The sequence below is a fragment of the Capricornis sumatraensis genome, chromosome 4, assembly GCF_032405125.1.
Source record: "Capricornis sumatraensis isolate serow.1 chromosome 4, serow.2, whole genome shotgun sequence".
In the NCBI taxonomy this organism is placed as follows: Eukaryota; Metazoa; Chordata; class Mammalia; order Artiodactyla; family Bovidae; genus Capricornis; species Capricornis sumatraensis.
In genome coordinates, this window is record NC_091072.1 from 148,302,719 (window position 1) to 148,326,414 (window position 23,696).

General features: G+C 51.7%; 1 protein-coding gene across 2 annotated transcripts in view; it reads left to right on the forward strand.

Annotated features, from left to right (window-relative positions):
• The window catches only part of VWF (von Willebrand factor), a 122,820-nt gene that overhangs the window by 51,213 nt on the left and 47,911 nt on the right, over positions 1–23,696 (forward strand). For both annotated transcript variants that reach the window (XM_068972235.1, XM_068972236.1), the window contains 12 exons: positions 737–977; positions 2,492–2,586; positions 5,313–5,473; positions 9,095–9,198; positions 10,248–10,386; positions 13,618–13,752; positions 15,073–15,219; positions 18,470–18,610; positions 18,746–18,859; positions 20,517–20,673; positions 21,458–21,616; positions 22,275–22,410. In XM_068972235.1, coding sequence (XP_068828336.1) covers positions 737–977; positions 2,492–2,586; positions 5,313–5,473; positions 9,095–9,198; positions 10,248–10,386; positions 13,618–13,752; positions 15,073–15,219; positions 18,470–18,610; positions 18,746–18,859; positions 20,517–20,673; positions 21,458–21,616; positions 22,275–22,410 — 1,729 coding nt within the window. The remainder of the gene's footprint in view (positions 1–736; positions 978–2,491; positions 2,587–5,312; positions 5,474–9,094; positions 9,199–10,247; positions 10,387–13,617; positions 13,753–15,072; positions 15,220–18,469; positions 18,611–18,745; positions 18,860–20,516; positions 20,674–21,457; positions 21,617–22,274; positions 22,411–23,696) is intronic.

Here is a 23,696-nt window from a genome sequence, read left to right on the forward strand (position 1 = left end):
GAAATGCCCTCACCCATCCCTGCCAGGTCTTTTTTTAAATTAATTGTTGGCATTCAGTCACTCAGCTGTGTTCAACTCTTTGCAATCCCATGGACTGCAGCACACCAGGCTTCCCTGTCCATTACCAATTCCCGGAGCTTCCTCAAACTCATGTCCATTGAGCCGGTGATGCCATCCAACCATCTCATCCTCTGTCATCCCCTTCTCCTCCTGTCCTCAATCTTTCCCAGCATCAGGGTCTTTTCCAATGAGGCAGCTCTTTGCATCAGGTGGCCAAAGTATTGGAGCTTCACCATCAATCCTTCCAATGAGTATTCAGGGTCGATATTTACAGCCCTAAAATCTACCAAGATTTCTATTCTGTCCCAGGCTCTGAGAATTCAAAGCTGACCAAAGCATGGTCCCCCTAGTTAAACAGAGGAGAAAGCATATGCTTCCGTAATTAGAACAGTCATTTGTGGGGATTCTTGGTGGTCTAGTGGTTAAGACTGTGCACTTTCACTGAAGGGGGTTTCAACTCTGATCGGGGAACTAAGATCCCATATGTGGCCAAAAAATAGGAAAACACACACACACACACACACACTTTTGCTCCCGGTGGGAAGATAAGGCGGTGACCATACAGATGTAATTGGGGGTCCCAGAGGCAGCGGGTGGGACTGCTGGTCCTAGAACCACAGTCCTGCTCATCTTAACATTTCTGCTGAGTCTGTCCTTGCCCCTCCCTCTCCTCCAGCACTGAGCTGCCCACATGGCCAGGTGTACCAGCAGTGTGGGACCCCCTGCAACCTCACCTGCCGCTCACTCTCCCACCCGGATGAGGAATGCACTGAGGTCTGTCTGGAGGGCTGCTTCTGCCCTGCGGGGCTCTTCCTGGATGAAACGGGGTCCTGTGTGCCCAAGGCCCAGTGCCCCTGTTACTATGATGGCGAGATCTTCCAACCTGAAGACATCTTCTCGGACCATCACACCATGTGGTGAGTCGAGCAGCGGGACTGGGGACCCTGGAAATGGCAGGGCTAGGAAATGGTCCTCTGAGTCCTCCATTTCATGGATGGGTACACTGAGGCCCATGGTAGGAAGTACCTGCCCAGCGTTGCGCAGTGAGTTGGGAGCTAAGCTGGGATATCACCCAGGCCTTCTGTCTGCCTTCCTGTGCCCAGCATTGGAGCTTCAGGCTGGTGGTGGGAGTAAGTCATGAGCAGTAAGCCAGCTGTCACTCGTGGAGCCCCACTCCCTGCATGAGGTGTCGGTTTCCCTTTTCTAGAACAGGAGATGAGAGCGCTCGCTGCCAGCCTCCCCTTCAGCCTCCTGTCAGTGTTCTCAGAAAAAGCATTTGAGCCAGAAGAACACTGACCATAGTAGCATCGCCTCCAGAGCACATCACTGTCCCCACTTGCTTCATGCTTTTCTTGAAAACAAAACAAAACAAAAAAAACTACACCATCCAGATCACACCTACTTCTTGCTGTCCTTCACCCAGGCCCTTGGGCGCAGTCAGTGTCAGCAGGGCAGTCACAGTCGCAGAAAACATTTGTAACAGAACATTTACAAACACCTCCTTGGCACCGGTTCTGTCCTGGGCGCTAGGCTAGAGATGGTGACCTGAAGATGAACTGGACACAGAGAGGGCCTCAAAGAAGCTGACCATCTACAAGGGAGACCAGCCGAAGTGTCCTGGTGATGGAAAATTTCAGACACTGGAGTGGGGAGAATAGTATCAGGAGGCCTAATGCACCCAGCCTCGGCTTCTCTGATTATGACCCTTTGCTGTTCTGATTTCCAAAAAAATTTAGAGAAAGTTTTGTTTATTGAGATATGATTTATACACAATAAAATTTCTCCTTTTTGGTATACAGAGCTACAGATGCTTACAAGTGTGTACATCATGTAACTACTGTCACACTCGAGATACAGAATATTTTCATCAGCCCCTCAATCCTTTACTCACCCTCTGGGCTTCCCTGGTGGCTCAGATGGTAAAGAATCTGCCTGTAGTGTAGGAGACCAGGGTTCGATCCCTGGGTTGGGAAGATCCCCTGGAGGAGGAAATGGCAACCCAGTATTCTTGCCTGGAGAAGTCCATGGACAGAGGAGCCTGGCGGGCTACAGTCCATGGGGTAACAAAGGGTCAGACACGACTGAGCGACTGGGCTGTAATATTCAAGGTGTTTCTCTCCGGGACCTTGCAACAACACTGTTAGGCAGGCAGGCTTTTTCAGTAGGAATTTGAGGCTTAGAGATATGATCGCTTTCCCAAGCCACTCAGCAACTGGCCGGAACCCAGGAACTCCTGGACTCTTCGTGTTACCTGGAGAAGAGGCCATTGAGTTTGGCGATCAGAAGGTCCTGGTGGCCCTCTTGTTTTGTGATGTGGTGAGCAGCTGCGTTTCACATGGGTGACGGGATGGAAGCCCGGCTGGAGTGGGCAGAGCGCCTTGTGGGAAGTGGGGAGTCCTTCTAAGTGAGGCTGTGACCTTTGTTTCTGCAGCTACTGCGAAGATGGCTTCATGCACTGCTCCACGAGCGGAGCCCCGGGGAGCCTGCTGCCTGAAGCAGTCCTCAGCAGCCCCCTGTCCCACCGCAGTGAGTACTGCTTGCCCCGAGCTCCCCACTCCCTCTGCCCAGACTGGGTGGGCGAGGGGGCTGGCTGCATTCAGGCATGTGTTTGGGTGGGTGACCTCCAGGCCTTTGCATGTGGACATCCCACGTACTGAGGCAGGAGGAGTTTAATTTTGTGATGAGGAAAGACTGAATTGCCTGTAGGATGGACCAGCGAGATCTCACTTCTGCCCATGGGAACCTTAACCCAGGGAGCAGCTGTGGGTGTGTTGGCCACTTTGACTGTGGTCAACACCACCCTCCTCCGATGGCCTCTCTATCAAGGGACATGGTGACCAGAACACCTGTTTAGAGAGCTTCTCAGATGGATTTGAGAGAGCAGTTTGAACCTGGTGCCTTTAGTGTGAAGGTCGTAATTGATGCTGTGCTGTTTAGGGTTGAGACACAGGAGAGAGAAGAGGCTGACCTGGGGCTGGTGGGACCATATTCACATTTATGGAGCAGGGACCTCGTGGGATTCCAGACAGATTGTCATCCTTGTGTAGAAAGGACCCCCTAGGAGGAGGAGGTGGGATGTCTTTAGGCAAATTGTTCTTTGGTTGCTAAGTCGTTTCGGCTCTTTGCTACCCTATGGACTGCAGCGTACCAGGCTCCTCTGTCCTCCACCATCTCCCAGAGTTTGCTCAAATTCTTGTCCATTGAGTCAGTCATGCCATCCACCCTTCTCCTCCTCTGTCACCTCTTTCTCTTCCTGCCTTCAATCTTTCCCAGCATCAGGGTATTTTCCATTGAGTCGGCTATTTGCATCAGGTGGCCAAAAGTATTGGAGCTTCAGCTTCAGCATCAGTCCCTCCAATGAATATTCAGGACTGATTTCCTTTAGGATTGACTAGTTTGATCTCCTTGCTGTCCAAGGGACTCTCAAGAGTCTTCTGCAGCACCACAATTCAAAAGCATCAGTTCTTCAGTGCTCAGCCTTCTTTATGGTCCAGCTCTCACATCCATATATGACTACTGGAAAAACCATAGCTTTGACTAGACGAACCTTTGTTGGTGAAGTGATGTCCCTGCTTTTCAATATGCTGTAAGACATATGGGCTATTTTCAGCCTCTGCTTCCTGCCTCTCAGTTTACCTGAGACCCTCCCTCTGACCCAGCTCTGTGACTGTGTTTGTTTTTCAAGGGCCCTGGTGGGGAATTTGCCCCCGCCTCTGCATGGCTGGCTGGTTGTGGAGCATCTCAGCCTATAGCTGGGGCAGGATCCGAAACACGCAGGCAGCTTACCAGCTATCAGAACTTAGGACCTTGTCTTGGTCCGTTCAGGCTGCATAACAAAATACTGCAGACTGGGAACTTACAAACAGCAGATACTTCTCACAGTCCTGGAGGGTGGAGATTTGAGAGCAGGGTGCCCACATGGTCAGGTGAGAACCCGCTTCTGGGTCCTCACTGTGTCCTCACTTGTTGGAAGGGGTGAGGGAGTCCCATGGCGTGTTTCCTTAGGGTGCTAACCCCATTCATGAGGGATGATTGGTCACCCACCCTCATAACCAATCTCCTCCCCCAACCCTTGCCTTCTAACCTCCTAACCTTTGGGGGTTAGGATTTCAGCATGTGATTTTGGGGGACACAACCGTTCAGTCCATAGTGGACCCCCAAGGTCACTGCATCCCTGTGCCTCTTTCTTCCTCCCGCTCTCTCTCACTGAGGCATTTCCCCCACGACCTCACCCCTCTCGGCTACATTCTGCCTCCCAGGTCTTTCATGTCTCCCTTGCCCAGAGTCGTCTTCTTGTCTAGTCACTGGAGGGGTATCTTTTTTCAAAGTCAGGGAACTCCTAGAATTTCATGTGATTTGGAAAAATCATTTAACCTCTTAGGGTTTTAGTTTCCTAACAGACATTTCCATATAAAAATGAGGCTGGAAATTCTGACTTTCTCACCCATATGAGGTGGTAAAAGCTGTATATGTAAGATACAAATGCAATCCAGCGCATCAGAGTTTTTGAAAGTCAGGCACTGTATCAGTCATCTGCTGCCATCATTTATTCAGTCACGCAGTGATACTAATTGTCAGGAAATGTATCAGTGAACAGAGCAGATATCGCCCCCTCCGCCCCCCACCGCCTTCATGGAGCAGATATTTTAGCCTGTGGGTGGGGTGGGTGTGAGCAGTCAACAAAGAAGTAAAACAAACGGTGCATCAGATGGTGATGTCAGGCGGTGATCAGGTGCAGAGTGACAAAGCGGGGGTGGGGGGTAGGTAGGAGGGTCCAGGGATGGGGCGTTCCAGGTTTAAATGGAGGGGCTGGGACGGTTGGGGGCCGGGCAGAGGAAGACATGTGAGCAAAGCCCCCTTTAAAGTTCTTGTGATTAAGCTAATTTTAGGAATGGTTGTGTTGGGGCAGAGGTTCCTTTTTAGCGCCTGGCTAAATCCTGGCTCTGGACCTTTCTGTGGTGTGTCCTGAAGCAGTGTAGTGGGCAACAGCAGGGTTGGGGGAATGAGGACCACGGGCCATCGGAGGGGTGCTGAGCTCAGCAGAAGTGCCTTCAGTGTGGGCAAAGGTCAGAGGTCAGATGAGTAGATGAAGCTGCTGCCCAGGGCCTGGCTGGAGGTCAGGCAGTGCTGTGTCCCAGGGCGTGGACAGCCCGAGCCTCTGGGGTGGAGTGACTGCACGCAGGGGACAAAGGACAGGGTAGACGGCAGACCTGTTCACCCCTCCGCTGATCTGTGGCTTTCCTGACTCCAAGGCAAAAGGAGCCTGTCCTGCCGGCCCCCCATGGTCAAGCTGGTGTGCCCTGCTGACAACCCAAGGGCCGAAGGGCTCGAATGCACCAAGACCTGCCAGAACTATGACCTGGAATGCGTGAGCACGGGCTGCGTGTCCGGCTGCCTCTGCCCCCCGGGCATGGTGAGAGCCCAGATTTTGTATGTTTTCCCATGAAGGATCAACAAAAATGAGGGGATTGCTCTAGAAAAATTCCCAGGCCTTTTTGTTCATAAATTCTTGAATGGACCACCTGCGTTTAAATTAGACTATTACCTGCGCCCACCACAAGGTGGCAGCAAATCACAGTCCAGTGCCCATCTCTTGCCCTCCAGCCAGGGCTGGACACAGCCTCCAGGCAGAGCCCTAGACTCAAGCTTTCAACACTTCCTGCCACACTGGAGGAGACCAAGGAGAGAAAAGACACAGAACCATTCGAGGATACACAATTGTGTAGTGGAAATCCTGGTCTGTCTCCCGGCCCCAGGTGTTGTACCACTGTCTGCGAGATGCTCACTTACCTCTGAAGTCTAGCGGCCACATCTTCCAAACTGGTATCCAGCTCTGCTGGCATCAGGGAACCTCTTGGCAGAGGGGAAGTGTGTTCATTTCCCTGGTCCTTTGAGGCCTGATTTTCTCGCTGGTCCACTGGGAAGCCTGAAAAGACTTTGGCGCTGTTTTTATTTGATTTTGTTTGAAATTAATTGTTATTGGTGTATTTGGATTTACACTGTGGCGTTAGTTTCTGCTGCACAGCAAAGTGAATCAGTTATACATGTATCCACTCTTCCCATATAGCTCATTACAGAGTATTGAGCAGAGTTCTCTGTGTTGTACAGTAGGTTCTTATTCGTTATCAATTTTATGTTTAGTCGTGAGTATATGTCAATCCCAATATCCTGATTTATTTCTTCTCTCCCTTCCCCTCTTAGTTGGGGCTGCTTCTTGAAAGCTAGAGCTTGGGCTCAGGGGCCCATCCACAGACAGCCTCACAGGAGGGCACTGTAAATCCTATGAAATGTAATCCTAAAAGGTTCCAGAAAGCCCTCCTGTCTCAAAGATATCTCCTATACTTCCTATGGTTTGTCACCTCCAGATTTACTAAAATATGATAGGTATAAAGTTAGTTTGGTTAACAAAAAAGAACTTTAAAAAAGCTTCTCCTATAAATCCTCATAGGAAGTCATTCACACTTTAGTGAGAGTTAGTTCATCAGAGTCTTTCCTGGTAGCAAACATGCATTGAGCTAGAAATACTAGCAGGGAGGACATAGCACAGTTGGAAGGAAAAACAAAGATTTTGGAGAATGGGTCAGTGTGGAGAGGTGAAGGTGGGGTTTTTTCCAGAGAAAAGTGACAAAACCAATTTTTTTCTACTTCATAGTTTTTCTTGGGACCGATTGAAACCCAGGACCAAGTTCTCAGCACAAACCTTTCTTGCTCAAGATGTCATGAGTTGATGAACAAACGTGACTATTTCTGCCTGTTCTCTTCTGAAGTCCTTGAAGGACAATTGTCCCCTTTATCGTATCATCCTTCTCGTGTCCCAAAAGGGCAGATGCTAGGCAGGGATGGGTCTCTTCTTTTTAACCATGTCCAAGAGACTGACTTGCACAAACTTCACTTGGGGGCTGCAGTGCTGGCCCCCCCTCCATGTGGACCAGTTCTCATCTACATCCCGCCCACCTGCTGCATTGTGTCTTTATCTTTCTGTCCCTGTGGATCTTTTTTTAAATGCTTTAGGACTCTGGGTGATTCAGCTGGGCCGGTGGCATTAAAGTTGAGAGCCTCCTGATGGGAAACCTTGCCTCACATATACATAGGCACACACACATGCATACACACAGACACACAGAGGTACACACGCATATAGACACACTTATACTCACATGTATAAACCCCCACACAGAGATACCCACACATACACAAGACACACACACATACTCACACAGAGGCAAGCATACGTATACACACAAGCACACATATACACATATGCACACACACAGGCACACACATATATACATGCCCCTAACCATACATACAAATAGGTATGCACACATACACACACACATACACACACAGGCACACACAGATATAGACACACACACAGGCACACACATAAAGACACATATGTACTCTCGTGTATATTAACAAAAACACATGCAGCCTCACATATACATACATGCACCCACATATACACACAGGCATGCACACATATACACACATGCATGCACACACAGAGACAAACAGGCATACACATATATATATATAGGCACACACAGGCACACAGCCATACACACACATATGCCTATCCACACATACACATAGGCATGCACATATACACACACGTATACATACAGGCAAACACAAATATAGACACATGGGCACTCACATATATCAACACATATATACACCCACATACACACAGAAACACACATGTGCATATATAAGACACACAAATATACACACATGCACACAAATGCACACATATACAGAAGCACAAGCATACAAACACACATACATGCATGCACATATATACATACTCACACACGTAATTTCAGTCTGTGATCCCTGATGTGAAAGCCCTTTGTTCAGCCCAAGACTGCCCTGTCCCAGGGCTTGGGTCCCAGATTTATCTGTGGAGCAATGGGGTCACGTGGATGCTGGGGCACCCAGACCAGAAGCCTCTCACCCTTGGGTGGCTTTGGAACCAGAGTGCTGTGGGTCCTTCTCTCAAGGTCATGCAGAGTGGGCGTCCAGGGCTGCCTCCTGGACTGCCAGGATGGAAGCAGGTCCCCGTGTGGGGTCAGAGGGGCTTGGCCAGCTCTTCCTGAGCCCACCGGGGCCAGTGGCTCTTCTCAGTTCTCCCCCGGCCCCTCGGCAGCATCCATGAGGAGTATAACTTGTCACGTGGTAACTCCTTGGTGGGTGGAGGGTGGGGGAGGAGGGCAGGTGTGTCAGACCCTCAGGAGGGCACTCGTGGGACTTGAAAACCCCCAGCCTCTGGTTCTGGTCAATCCCTGCTTGTGGCCAGTATTCCGCTTTCACCTCCAGGACATTAAGTACATTGTTAACTACTTCATTTCATTAAATCAATTGTCCAGTTTCTTCAGTTATAGAACATAATAAATGCTCAATGAAGAACAATCAGAAAAAAAATTAAAAACCACAAAAGGAAAATCAAACTCCCTTATCCCAGCCCTCCAGAGGCAACTTCTAAATTCCCTTCCAGACAGTTTTTGAAGTATATATATATATTTTTCATAATTGAGACTATATGTATATACAGTTTTTTTCTCTCGTTTTAAAAATTAACAGAATAAGTAGTTCTCAAAACTTTTAAGATTTTAATATTTCCATTGGACACCTGCAGATTCCTCAATGGGCTTAGTCATTTTCCTATCGTTGAACACTTAATTGCTCCCACTTTTTTTGGAGTAATAAATAATTGCACATTAATTTTTGCCCATAACTTTCTTACCTTTGGAGAAATCCCCTGGAAGAATTACTGGGTCTAAGGAGATGCATGTGCCAGGGGCTTTTGACAGGTGTTGCCGGAGTCTCCACTGGGTCCCAGGGCGCCTGCCTGCAGCAGTGTGTGAGGGCAGAGGGGGTCGGAGTGTCTCCAGCTGAGCCAGGAGGACCAGTGTGGATGAGAGCTGAGCAGGGTCTCCAGTCCCGATCTGGGCATGGGCTCCTTGGGTTGCGTCTGGCCACGGCTGCTCACTCACTTTGGCCTCAAGACTTTCCATTCGATTTCCCTCAGGTCCGGCATGAGAACAGGTGTGTGGCCCTGGAAAGGTGCCCCTGCTTCCACCAGGGCAGAGAATACGCCCCCGGAGACAGGGTGAAGGTCGACTGCAACACCTGGTGAGGCTGGAAGCGGTTCCGGGGGCGCTGGGGGCAGGTCGGAGAGGGGTTGGTCACTTGCCCACTCCCCACCCATGGGAATATGACGGCACCTGTCCTTTCCCCTCTGCCTCTGTTTCTCCATCTGTCAAATGGGAGAATCTTTTTCATCCCCTGGGCTCGCCCTGGATGGATGCTCTCTGGAAAGCAGTGTTTCCCTGCGGGGAGAGGGGCAGGGGGAAGACAAGGGCTGTGTCCATCACTGCACATGCAACCAAACCACCCCAGGGCACCAGGTCGGGGTCCTTCTGTGGCCTTATCCTGGTCCCCCTCCCCCAGGCATATTGTGAGGGTGCCTGCCTGGAAAGGGACCGTCCTTCTCCCAGTCCCTGACTCTGCTCATCACCCCGCCTTTCTTTGGAGCTGTGCAGAGCTTTAGGGATGGGCCAAGGGGCCAGGCAGGAAGGGGCTGGAGGTCTGAGCATCCCACCGCTGATGCCCAGAGTGGACTTCCCGATGTTGGTTCTGGTACAGAGTGGGAGATGGGGGCATGGGCAGCTGGCAAGTCCCTGTGGGTTCATACACATTGCTGCCCACACAGACCCTCTCCCGGCAAAAGTTCACGGCTGGTCACCATTTCTCTGCCTCAGAACTTGCCTGCTCTTCTGTCCTGTGTGTTCCTTTAGCCTCAGAGTGGCTCTTGGCCTTGGGGTCTGTTGTGTAGAGACCAGTGGCCCTTCCCAGGTAATGTCCCAGGAGACTGGGCTTCAGCACTTTCGGCGCAGGTGGTGACAGTGTCCCCGGGTCACTTTGGACAACTGGGGCTCTGCTTTGCCCGTTTCCCCCTTGTGATGAGTGGGTAGCGTGGCTTCCCTGTCCTGCTGGGCCCCGTGCCCTAAAAACATGGGGGTTCATGACTGTAGAGCCCTGCAATGTCCGATCTGCAGGTCTTGAAGCCACCTACCAGTTCCCAAGGCCTTCTGGAGGTGGGTGGCGTCCTGGCTGCCCTGATGCCGGACCTGCCCCTGTACCCAAGGGCCTCCTCCTCACCCCCCGTCTCCTGTCCCCAGCGTCTGTCAGGACCGGAAGTGGAACTGTACGGACCGCGTGTGTGATGCTAGCTGCTCGGCCGTGGGCCTGGCTCACTACTTCACCTTCGATGGGCTCAAGTACCTGTTCCTGGGGGAGTGCCAGTACGTCCTGGTGCAGGTGAGACCTGGGGGGCGGTGTCCCAGGCTAGAGCTGCTTGTGGAAACAGCTCTGGGGGCTGGTTTCTAAGGGAGTGACTTCCCAGTCCCTGGAGAGGCGGGGCCTCAAGACCCCGGTGACTGCCGGCTTGCCTCAACTCTCTGGATGCCTCCAGGGATGGACGGAAACTCATTGGTCAACTGGCCTTGGTGTGGAGCAGGCTCCCATCACCCCAATTCCAGCACAAGGGAATGAGAGAAGGGCTTCTTTCCTCCTGGCAGACACAGCTTGGTCAGGGGACCAACCATGGCGAGTGGGGTCGGGGCTGGATTTTGGCCCCGGCACCCTCTCTGCCAGCATCCTTGTGTGGTGGACAGCCCACTGGGGATGGTGGAAATGACTCCTGGAGTTTCCTTCCTTCCCTGTGATTCTGTTCCATTCTATCTATTCTGTTCTGTTCTCTTCTGCAGCGTGTCTCCTACTTATGAATGAGTTCTCTTCTGAGGGCACGTTCATAAGTCCAGTTTGTACAGAAGTCCACCTAAGTTAGCCCAGGTACCCAGCTAACACAGCTGGCTATATTTTGTACTATACTGTAACAGGTTTATAATACTTTTCACACAAAAAAACAAATAGAAAAATAAAGAAAACATTTTTAATCTCACAGTGCAGTACGTTGGAAAGTACGATAGTACAAAAGCACAGCAGCACAACAGCTGGCATACAGGGGCTGGCGTCGAGTGACCAGGCAAGAAGAGTCAGTGACTGGAGGAGGGGGAGGAGCGGGGCAGATGGTGGAGCTGAAGGGCCAGCAGCGATGGGAGCCGGGGGGCAAGCTGCCCGTTCACTCACACCTGATGTGATGGTTCCTTGCTAGAACTCAAGTTGCATGTTTGCATCTTTGAAGGTTCGAAACTTGAAGTTTCATATGTAGGCGGCTCCTATTCTATTCTAGTTTATCCTGTCATATCCTGTCCTGTTCTATCCTATTCACCATTTTCATTTCCAACCTAGTGCAGCTCAGAGTAGGGAGGGAGTGTGGGCTAGAGCAGGTCCTACTGCCTGCAGGGTGGGAAGCAGCCCCAGGGAATCCTAGCTGTGGACTCAGGGCAGCTCTGCCCCATCTCCTGGCGGGTGGACTCCTAGGCGTTTCTCTTGCTGGTTGACACCGATGTGGGTGGGCAAGGAGGGCTGGGCTCTTTATTCATGACAACGAGGAGGCTGGACTCTGCAGCTTAAACAAATTGAGGTCTGTTCATCTCCCTTCTCCTGAGTTGGGGAGGAGGGGCTTGGTGTGGTCTGGAGGGAGGACCACAGACCCATAGGAGCCTCAGCCCCAGAGTCAGAGCTGCAAGGAGTTGGGGAGCGAGCGAGATGGAGTGTGACACTTGCCTGTTGTGGGGGGAAGGAGCCCCCTGCCTCTGTCCCCTGCCCCAGATTGGCCCCAGAGAGGTGAGTGGCATGCTGGCAGACGGGCATGCACCCCATGAAATGGTTTTATGCACACCCAGGTGCCCTCTGGGGCTTCCCCACAGATCGTATGTGGAAGCCCATGTTTGTTACCTGTGTGCCTTCCAGCCTTGGTAGCAAAAGAAGGGGTGACCCCAGCTCTGGAGTTCCATCCTCAGTCAGGTTCAGATCTGGGCACCCAGAAAGCATGACAGTTCAGTGCAATGAGAGGAACTGGTCAGACCCCCTGCCCTGGCTCTGCCTGCCCAGTGAAGCTGCCCAGGTGGGCAGTCGTGCCCCCACGGAGCTGGGCCCCTCGGGGGGCTACTAGTCCTGCCCCTGATGCTCTTCCCGGGTCCCCTCCCTGTCTCCACTTCCTCCCCTGGGAGGTGTTCTCAGGACTAAACTCTCCCCTTCAGGAAAATCTCCACTGGTGACACAGCGCTTCTACCTTTGCACCCTCTTACAACTTTCACAATCCCATTAGCCCAGCACTAACCCGTTTAACCCAGCCATCCCACTAACCCAACACAAACGCATTAACCTGACAACCCCATTTGCCCGAGACAAACCCATTTAACCCAAGGCTCCCGTTAGGTTGGCTAATTCCATCTTACAGAGGGGCACGTATTATGTGTGGGATGTATGTATGTGTGTGTGAGTGTATGTGTCTATGTATGTGCAGAGTGTGTATTGCATGTGTTATCTATGTATGTACATGTGGGTGTATGTGTGTATATGAATGTGTCTTTATATGTGTGTGTGTATGTGTATGTGTGCACTTGTGTGTGTATGCATGTGTGCGACTGTATGAACGCGTACTTTATGTGTTATGTATGTGTCTTTGTGTGTATACAAATGCATGCCTATGTGTTTGTACATGTGTGTGTGCATGTGTGTATATGTGCATATGTGTATGCGTGAAAGTGTGTATTGTATGTATGTGTGTCTTGGTGTGTATATGAATGTATGTCTGTTTATGTATATGTGTGTGTGTATGTATGCAAGTGTGTATTGTATGTGTGTGTGTCTTGGTGTGTATATGAATGTGTGTCTGATTATGTATGTGTGTGTGTGTATGTATGCAAGTGTGTATTGTATGTGTGTGCTGTGTGTGCATGTATGTGTGTGTTTGTGTGAGAGTCAGAGAGGTAAATGACCCACTCAACCTCATCCCAGACGTGGCAGAAACAAGCCCGCACCTAGCTTTTCTAAGTTGAGTGGTTTTCCCCATCACACCGCAGCGATAGCCACGATGGGAGGCGTTTGCCAGAAGTGTGTCCCTTTCAGCTTCTTTTCTGTGCGGACCCCAGCGAGGACCAGTGCCCACTCAGCCTCTGTTCCCTTCTAGAGGTGGCAGCCCAGCTGGTGTTGCTGGGTCTGGCGGTCTTTGGTTACAGTCCTGGCCAGCCACCCAGGGGACTCTGCTGGAGCTTGGATCTACCAAGTGTCGCATGCCTGATAGTGTGGGTCCCTGCTGAGGCTGGCCCAACAGGCTCCGGGGGTGGGGGATCAGCAGGCTGAGGTGTCCACACTCCCACTGTCTCCCTTCTTCCTCCCTCCTGCCCCTCAGCCCTTCTCCCTGCCTGACTGTAGGCACTTGCTCGTGGGTGATGGCTGAGGCTGGCACACTTGTGAGTGTCGTCTGGCTCATGAACACGCAAGCACACACACGTGCATGTGGTCATGGCAGCCTCCTGTAACACTCCCTTCAAAGGCCTGGGAGCACCGGCCACTGGTCTGCTGGTCTGGGGAGGGGCAGAAGGATCGTGTTTCTCTCCTGACACCCACCCTTTTCCCCAGGACCACTGCGGTAGTAACCCTGGGACCTTCCGGGTCCTGGTGGGGAATGAGGGATGCAGCGTCCCCTCCCTGAAGTGCAGGAAGCGCATCACCATCCTGGTGGAGGGAGGAGAGATCGAGCTGTTTGACGGGGAGGTGAGTGTGGGCTGGTCCCCCACCTTCAGTCCCCCCGTCAGCTGATGGGGAGCAGCGCCCAGCATTCATTCAGGACGTTGCAGGTGGAGCCCGATGCTGCTGGTGGAGAGACCTCACCACGTCCCGCGAGGGGGGCAGGTGCAGATGGTGATGGATTTTAGCAGAAGGAAGTGCAGACACGTGTGGAGGAGGGTGTGTAACTGTATTTGCGCCAGTGTAGGAAGAGCTGGGCTGACTTGGGGGGCAGTGGAGGGTGGGAGGACTTTCATATGGGAATACGTGTGTACACACACACATGTTATATGCCCATAGTCATGTTATTACAATATACACGTAGACACATGTATATATAAACACACATTATACACATACAAACACACACACTTGTGTACACACATATACATATATATTATGTACCATAGTCATATGAATTATATATATATACACGTGAACACACACATATACACACATATATTCTACACACACATACATATGTATTATGTACCCATAGTTATATGTATTAGATACATATATACACACGTAAACACATGTATTATACAAATATATATTATAATCACACATACACACATATACATACATATTATATACCCATAGCTGTATGTATTATATATACAAATGTATACACATATTAACACGCATGTATACATATATACTGTATACTCAGTTATATGTATTATACACACAAATGTATGTAACATATAAATATATTACACACAGTACATATATATTATATATTCAAATGTATACACACATATACATACAAATGTATACACACATGTACGTACATAAATATTGTGTTCCACCCACATATATAATGTGTACAAAAGTATACACACATACATACACATGTATACGTATGTACCCTCATTTATATATATAATATATACAAATGTCTGCACACACACACGCATACATTATACATGCAAATATGTTATACATACATATATATTGTCTCACATTTATATGTTATATATATAAACGAATACACACATATATACATGCACTTCACACAAATATATATACACATGTATACGAGCATATATTATATATATACACGTACATATACAGGTATATACACATATATTGGAGAAGGCAATGGCAACCCACCCCAGTGTTCTTGCCTGGAGAATCCCAAGGACAGAGGAGCCTGGTGAGCTGCCGTCTGTGGGGTTGCACAGAACCAGACATGACTGAAGCGACTTAGCAGCAGCAGCATACACAGATACCAGCATGCATTATATATATATACATGTATACACACATATATACTGTCCCTTACTGTCCTGGTCTCTCGCTCAGGTAAACGTGAAGAAGCCCATGAAGGATGAGACGCACTTTGAGGTGGTGGAGTCTGGCCGGTACATCACTGTGCTGCTGGGCAAGGCCCTTTCTGTGGTCTGGGACGGGCACCTGGCCGTCTCCGTGTTCCTGAAGCAGACGTACCAGGTGGGTGGCCTTTCTCCACTTCCTCCCTCTTCTGTCTGCTTGCATCTTCAGCTCCCTGAGCAGCATCTGGGATCCCCCCACCCACAGTCTCAGGGGAAAGGTGGGTGGTCAGCCTCCTCCTGACACAGATAAGACTCAAGGATTAGAGTTCACCTTGGCTGTTTCCTGAGACAGTTGCCCGTGGGCAGGATGGAGGGTCCTGGACCCTGCAAACAGTCTCTGGACTGACAGTAGGTATTTTTAAGGTTTCCTAACCTAAGGAGCAAAATCCATCACGCACAATGTGGCTATAACACGGCAGAACATTCTGGGTGTGCCTCCCATGGAGCCCAGGCCAGCACCTGCTGAGGGCTGTGGTGAGCCGGCTCATCACCTGCTTGGGGGAAAGCTCATGATGTCTGTCCAGGTCTCGACGGTTTGCTGGGACTTCGTTTCCTCCACACATGTATGTGATGAATGCTCTGTCTGCCCTGGCGGCAGGACCCACTTTCCCAGCATTCTGATGGCTCATTCTCAGCTCATACCTGAGTGAGGCTGCTCCTTGTGACCCCATGCCATTTCTGGAGAGCATTAGCAACGCACTCATTCCATTATTCAACAAATGCTTACTAAACTCCTGTTACGTGTCAAGCACTGTTCTAGGCACTCTGGGTACGGGGGCAAATAACTTCCTATTGATACAGTGAGGGGAGACTCTGTCCTTGCCTTTCCCAGCTTCAGGAGACTGCCTGAATCCCTGGCTGTGGCCCATCCTCCACCTTCAAAGCCAGCAGCATAGCACCTTCTGCTCTCCATTCCCTCTGTCTCATCGCCTTTATCATTCTGACTTCTCCTGCACCCCGTATGGGGCCCAGTGATCACCCTGAGCTCACCCCGATGACCCAGGACAGTCTTCCTGTCTCAAGATCCTTGACCTAACACACCTGCAAAGTTCTCTTAGCCGTGTATGGTGACATATTCCTGGTTCTGGGGATTAGGACGTGGACATCTTCGGGGCCTGGTATCGTTTTGCCTACCACAACCCTACCTGCTTGCTGAATCGCTCAGTTGTGTCTGACTCTTTGTGACCTCATGGACTGCAGCCCACCAGGCTCCTCTGTCCATGGGATTCTCCAGGCAAGAATACTAAAGTGAGTTGCCATGCCCGCCTCCAGGGCATCTTCCTGACCCAGGGATCGAACCTGCATCTTCTGTATCTCCTGCACTGCAGGCAGATCCCTTCCTCTCTGAGCCATCGGGGAAGCCTGACGGAGGTCATACTCTAGTGGGGATATTGTGTGTTTTATTTTTTAAAGATTATATATTCATTTTAAAAATATATATTTATTTATTTGGCTGCTCCGAGTCTTAGTTGCAGCATGAACTCTTTAGTCGCAGCATGTAAACTCCTAGTTGCAGCATGTGGGATCTAGTTCCCTGACCAAGGACCAAACCCATGCCCCCTGCATTGGGAGCATGGAGTCTTAGCCACTGGACCACCAGGGAAGTCCCTGTTATATGTTATTATTATTTTTATTTATTTATTTGGCTGTGTTGCATCTTACTTCTTCCATTGCAGAGCAGGGACTCTCTAGTGGTGCTCGGGTTTAGTTGCTCCACGGCATGTGGGATGTTAGCTCCCCGACCAGGGACCAAACCCACATCCTCTGCATTGCAAGGCTGATTCTAAACCGCTGGGCCACTAAGTATTTTAGATTGGTTGGTCTGATGAGACTTGTCTCAGAAAGTGTGAGAAGAGTCTTTGGGGAAGAGGGAAGGGAGTCATGTAAATATCCTGACTTTAGGCAGATGGTAAATATCCTGAGTTTAGGCAGATGGCACAGCAGGTGCCAAGTCCCTGAGGTAGATGGTGTTTGTATGGAACAAGCAGACCAGGGTGGCTAGAGAGGAGGGGCTTGAGGTGATTGGTGGTCAGTAAGGACAGGGACCAGGCAGGGCCATACACAGGGGCCGTTAGGCCACGTAAAAATCTTTGTCCTTTCGCCCGCCTGTGAGAACATTTTTCTTACATGTTTCCTAGCAAAACAAAATAAGTCACCTCTCTTTGTCTCAAGGCAGGACTTCAAAAAAGTTCTAAAAGCATCACCTTTTTTTTTTCCAGGCTGATTTTGTCCACTTAAAATAATGTTTTTTTGGCACACCTTGCAGCTTATGAAACCTTAGTTCCCTGACCAGGGATCGAACCTGCATCCCCTGTATTGAAAGGCAGAGTCTTAACCACTGGACTGCTGGAGAAGTCTTTGTCCAGTGGTTCTTATGTGATGGTTTCCATCTATTCATTCATTAGTTGGTCAGGATTTGTTGTATACTGCACCGCCTGATAGGTGAACATGGAGAGAAGTAAGATATTATGTCAGCCCTGGTAGCATTTAGTATACAGCAGAATCCTGGCCTTCCCTGATGGTAAAGAATCTGCCTGTAATGCAGGAGAACTGGGTTAGATCCCTGGGTCGCGAAGATTCACTGGAGAAGGAAATGGCAACCCATTCCAGTATTCTTGCCTGGATAATTCCAGGGACAGAGGAACCTGGTGGGCTATAGCCCACAGGGTCGCAAAGAGTTGGACACGACTGAGTGACTAACACGCAGAGAGTCCTGGCCCGCCTGCTCTGAACAGGCTGCAGTTGTCCAGGGAAGGCAAGCACCTGTCCACAGTCAAGTGGGAGTAGAGGGCTCCTTCCTCAGGCCTCTCACTCTCACTGATGTAATGCTGAACCAGCTTCTCTTCTGCTCAGACCCTTACTGGGGCAGCTGATGGTTTATACTGCAGGGATCAAGGCCCAGGCTGCTTAACTGGCCCTCCAAGGGACCTGGGTGCACTGCTTCTCTCTGTGAATGACCTTGGTTTCCTTAACCTTAACATGGGGTCATTTATGCTCATACTGAGAAGGGGGAGACAGAGGATGAGATGGTTGGATGGCATCACTGACTCAATGTACATGAGTTTGAGCAAATTCAGGGAGACGGTGAAGGACAGGGAGGCCAATCCACAGGGTCACAGGGGGTCGGACACAACTGAGTGACTGAACAGCTATAGCATGGGGGTCAGTGCAGAAGCAGGGAAAGGGCCTTGGCAGGGCTGAGGCTTTGCTGACCACCTTGGTCTCCCTCTGGGCTGCCCTCCCATCCCCTTCTCCTCCTCTTCCTCAGTCAAGTCTGCCTCCCGTGCTGCCCGGAACCCTCCTCCTCCTGACTCAGCCAATTTGCTCCGAGGTTTGCAAAGCTCATGCTCCCCTTACTTGTCCCCCAGGAGCAGGTATGCGGCCTGTGTGGGAATTTCGATGGCGTCCAGAACAATGACCTCACCAGCAGCAGCCTCCAAGTGGAGGAAGACCCTGTGGACTTTGGGAATTCCTGGAAAGTGAGCCCGCAGTGCGCTGACACCCAGAAAGTAGGTTGGAGTCCCCACTGCTGTGCGAAGTGGGTGGTGTGGCCTGCAGGGGGCGGGGCTTGGGGAGAGGGCCTCTTGGGTGCTTCCGGGTTGACTGTTCTGGGTCCATCTATGTTCTCCCTCTTGGTTCCCCAGGTGCCGCTGGGCTCGGCCCCTGCCACCTGCCACAACAACGTCATGAAGCAGACCATGGTGGATTCCTCCTGCAGGGTCCTCACCAGTGATGTTTTCCGGGAGTGCAACAGGCTGGTAAGGGCAGCGGGGGATCTGGGGGGCAGGCACTTCTAACCATGGATGCTTCCAGGAGCTTTAGAAATGATCTGTAGTTGCTCACCTCTTGTGGCTTCAGTCTGAGAAACAGAAAGAATAATCGACGGCTTATCAGGAAAGCAGTGCTTGGCAAAGCCTTTTTCTTCTGTGCAATGGTTGGCTCTCTGTGCGTCCTGCCTGAGCTGCTCTTCTGGCCTCAGTCTTGGGGCTTGTCCCCCACAGGTTACCTTATCTCTAACCTCAGAATGGTAGGTTCCCTTCTCCTGCCCCTGCTGTGTCTCTGGCCCTAGGCGTCCCACCCCTGCCCTGGGCTCCCAGGTCTTGTCTTACAGAAACTCTTCTGGTCTTACAGCCAGATTAAAAAAAAATTTTTTTTTGGCTGCTCTGCATGGCATGTGGGATCTTAGTTCCCTGACCAGGGATCGAACCTGTGCCCTCTGCATTGGGTGTGCAGAATCCCAACTACTGGGCCACCAGGGAAGTCCCCTTAAACCCAGATTTTGAGCCTGCATTTTATGGCTTCTTTTGATGTCTTTATCTCACGTGGTGATGAGGAATTTCTGCGAAAAAGGTTCAGTGTAGTTTTCTGTCTCTGTCTGAATGTATATATGCGCACGTGTGTATCTGTGGGTACGTGTATATTTGTGTATGTCTGTACACATCTGGGCGCAGTCACAGCCAGGTGCAGAGACCTGCTGCTTCGTCGTGTCTCTCTCGTGGGAGTGGCTGAACACCTGTGTTTCATCTCTTCCTGTCCAGTCAGTGATTTTTAGTCCCTCAGGACCCGGAAGGATACGTAGGATCCCCTGGTTTGGTGGAGACCTCGGGCACCCAAGCAGGAAGTGGGGAAGCAGTGAGAGGGTCAAAGACACCAAGGCTACTGGGCACAGTGAGCTGCTTAATATCTGGTTCATGCCAACTGTAACTTCCCCGAGCAAGGCTGGTGCGTGGGGCAGATGAAGGCGGGAGGTGGTTACTGGGCTTGAACGTGGACAGCAGGTGGCCACCGGGTAGGAAGGCTGGTGTGTGTGGGTCAGGTGTGCAGCAGATGAAGGCGGGAGGTGGTTACTGGGCTTGAATGTAGACGACAGGTGGGCTCCCCTAGGGTAGGTTTGGGGTTGGAGTCCAGGAGCACTGGACCAGCCAAGGTCCAAGCATGTCAGCCTATAGCATCTTAGTGGGGCAGTATGGGTGGTCCTGATGGGTTTTCGGTTTTCTTGGTCTCTCTGCTGAATGGAGGCCAGAAAAGAGTGTGTATGTGTGTGTGTGTGGTGTTTATATAAAGCACCCAGAGTCCCATGAGGGTGGGAGTGGGTTATGGGGATGGATGGTGGCTCAGCAGGTACCTGGAACAGATGGATTGAAAGGAATGTTCTTCTGAAAAATTCTCAGGCACATCTCATTTTTGAGAGGCTGGCAAGCCTGCCTTTCCCTCCCCTTTCTCATCTGGAATCCAGATGAGAACCTAGGATTTCTGCCTTTTTACCCACCCCCTCCCGGGGACCGTGGCCTCACATCTCTCCTTCTGCCCTGGAGCTGCTGTCCCTGCTCTGATCAACGGCACATTCCCACCTGGCCGAGGGCCAGAGTCCCCCAGCGCAGCCCTGGGTCACGGCCGCCCGTGCCTCCCTTGCAGGTGAACCCCGAGCCGTACCTGGATGTTTGCATCTACGACAGCTGCTCCTGCGAGTCCATCGGGGACTGCGCCTGCTTCTGTGACACCATCGCCGCCTACGCCCACGAGTGTGCCCAGCACGGCGAGGTGGTGACCTGGAGGACAGCCACACTGTGCCGTGAGTCCTGCGGTCCCTGGTGACCCTGGCCATGCCTCCTGTCCCTCACACATCTAGACCTTGAGACCCTGGGGGTGGACACCTTGGTGGGAGAAAGACCCACGTAGGGGTGAAGGCCGAGGTGGAGGGGTCAGGACACGGGTGTGTGTGAGGAGGGTCAGGATGGACTAGAGCAACAGGGAGAGCCTCTTCTAGAGAAATTCCGGGAGAAGGAGAAGAGGGAGCGGTGATGAAGAGAAGGAAGAGGTCAGTGTGCCTGTGATTAGACGCAATCACGTTTACCTTCACAAGCGCTCCCCTGGTGGCTCGACGGTAAAGAGTCCTCCTGCAGTGCCGGATACCCGGATTTAATCCCTGGGTCGGGATGCTCCCCTGGAGAAGGGAATGACAGCCCACTCCAGTCTTCTTGCCTGGAGAAGCCCATGGACAAAGAAGCCTGGCAGCTACAGTCCAGGGGGTTGCAGGGTCGGACACCACTGAGCCACTAACACACCTCACACCATTATGATCGAGCAGCTCAGATACTTACGCCACCTCTTCCTTCCTGTGTTGAGTGACTGAACATAAGGTTTATAAGGAAAACAGATTCAGAACCACTGGTTTCCTGGTTGGGGGCCTCTCAAAGCCCAGATGCATCGGGCGTGGGTGACTGTGTATTTCCCCAGCACCATCGTCTCCTCCCCCGGGGCCGTCACCCCCACGGGTCTCCCGCCATGTATCCGGGGCTGCATGGGGTTGCCTGGGGGCCTTAATAACCGTCCTGCCTGTTTGTGGGTCTGCACAGCCCAGAATTGTGAGGAGCGGAACCTGAAGGAGAGTGGGTACCAATGTGAGTGGCGCTACAACAGCTGTGCTCCCGCCTGTCCAGTCACGTGCCAGCACCCGGAGCCCCTGGCCTGCCCCGTGCAGTGCGTGGAGGGCTGCCACGCACACTGCCCACCTGGTGAGGCCCTGGGCCCCGTGTGGCGATGGAGTGGAGGGTGGGGCTGGTCCTCAGGAAAGTGCCACCCCGTCCTGCTTCATCTCAGCCTCACCCAAGGGCCCTTCTGTCCCCAGCCCCGTCACCCTATGGCCTGTTTCTACATCCTTCCACCAGAGCCAGGCCAGCTGAGATTTTTGCCAAGCTGAGCTCCCGTGTGATGCTTCTGGGGTCAATTGATGGGTTTATCATTTGGAGCAGCACTTTCTGATAGAACTTTCTGCAATGCCCGGAGAGTTCAACTCAGACGTGGCTCATTGTGTCTAAGGAATTGAATGTTCAGTTTTATTGATGTTACTTAATTTACATTCAAATGTAACCAGGCACTGGTGGTTAGTGGCTACAGCAGTGGGTAGCAAAGGTTGAGAGTTATCAGATATCTTCTTTGGTGGAGGAACAGAAAGACCCCTGGTGATAAGACCTGCTTTTCCCGAGATTTGGAGGAGGCAAGGTGGGAGAAGGAACCCCTTCTCTCATTTTGTAGGTGAGAGGATGCTCCCTAAGTGATGCGGTGGCCCTCGGGGGAGGCAGGCAGAGCTGGGACGGGCCCTTTGGTGCCAGGAGAGTCTTCCTTGCAGGCAAGGTGGGAACTTTGGCTCCTAACGAGAGGCTTGTCATGCAGGGAAAATCCTGGACGAGCTTTTGCAGACCTGCGTCAACCCCGAGGACTGCCCTGTGTGCCAGGTGGAGGGCCGGCGCTTAGCCTCCGGGAAGAAAGTGACCCTGAACCCTGGGGACCCTGAGCATTGCCAGCTCTGGTAACACAGCACCCCCTGCCCTGCCCCTGGTTGTCTGAATGATGGGTCTTACTGTCAAACCTGGGGGTCTGCTCGGAAGTGTCGGTTTGGGGAAGGATGTCTTATTCTTGTTCAGTTTGCCTCTCTGTCTTTGAGGACAGACTAGATTTCCTCCCCAGGAAACACCTCTTAGGAGATTTAGGTTTTTACCCCTTGTTGCTGGAGGAAGGGCCTGGCCTCTTCTTGTCCCTGGAGGTGGCGTCTAGTCTGGGGACAGGTATCTGTGGAAAGCAGACTTCCTGTTTACTGGACATTGGGATGCAGGTGGGGGAAAAGTGAGGTGGAGCCCCTGACCCTGTATTGGGGCTCACATAGCGTGGGCCACCGCCAGGGTGGCCAGGATGAGGCTCTCATAACTGGAGGGAGGCACAGGTCACTGCCCCCTCCCAATTGTAGGGGACCCCTACTGCCCCATTACCCGATTGCCTCTGGCACCTGGCCCTGGGGAGGTGAGGAGGAGTTGGGGGGTTGAGCTCTGAGCTTCCTGAAGCCCTGCTCCTAAGTTGAGAATTTGTGTTCCAACGTTGATATGCTCAGCACCACTCCATATGGGATCCTGAACTCGAGAACTTAAACTTGCTGAGGAAGAAAGGGGCCGTTGCCACAGCTGCCAGGGCCAGACCCCGAGTGCTTTCTGCCTGGGTGAATTTTCTAGCAAACACAGAAAACTCTAGAGTGTGTCACTCTGCTTTATCAACCAAGGGTGGAGGCCCTAAATCACGGGAGTAGTACGAGGAAGCAGGAGTCGACTTTCCGTTAAGACCTTGCCTGCCCCCGGGCTGTGCCGAGGAGTAGGGGTTCTGGGCCACAGGCGCATGAGGAGGGCAGTCATCTGGGTACACACTGTGGCTGCAAACCCATGTGGAGAGCGGTTCTGAAGCAGGCTGGGGGCACTGCTGGGAGGCACTCCACAGGGATACTCCGGGGCTCAGGGCACTGGTGTCTCCCCACTCTATTGCAATGCTGAGAGCAAGTGGCCACGTGGCTGAGAGTGCCTGCAGGACAAGGTTCCAGCCTGAATGGGTCTCCACCGCAGGCAACTTCTCCTATGGTCTGGCAGACCCTGCCACTTTCCAGGACCCTGGTGAAAGGGAGAGAAGTGACCAGGGGACTGGAAACTTGGCCTGGTGGGGTGGTAAGTTGTGTGTGGGCTTGGGGCTGGGCATGCGGCATAGCCAGATCCTGGCATGTGATGGACATAAACCGTCTGTCCGTTGTGGGAAAGAACGAATGAGTTACTGTTGTTC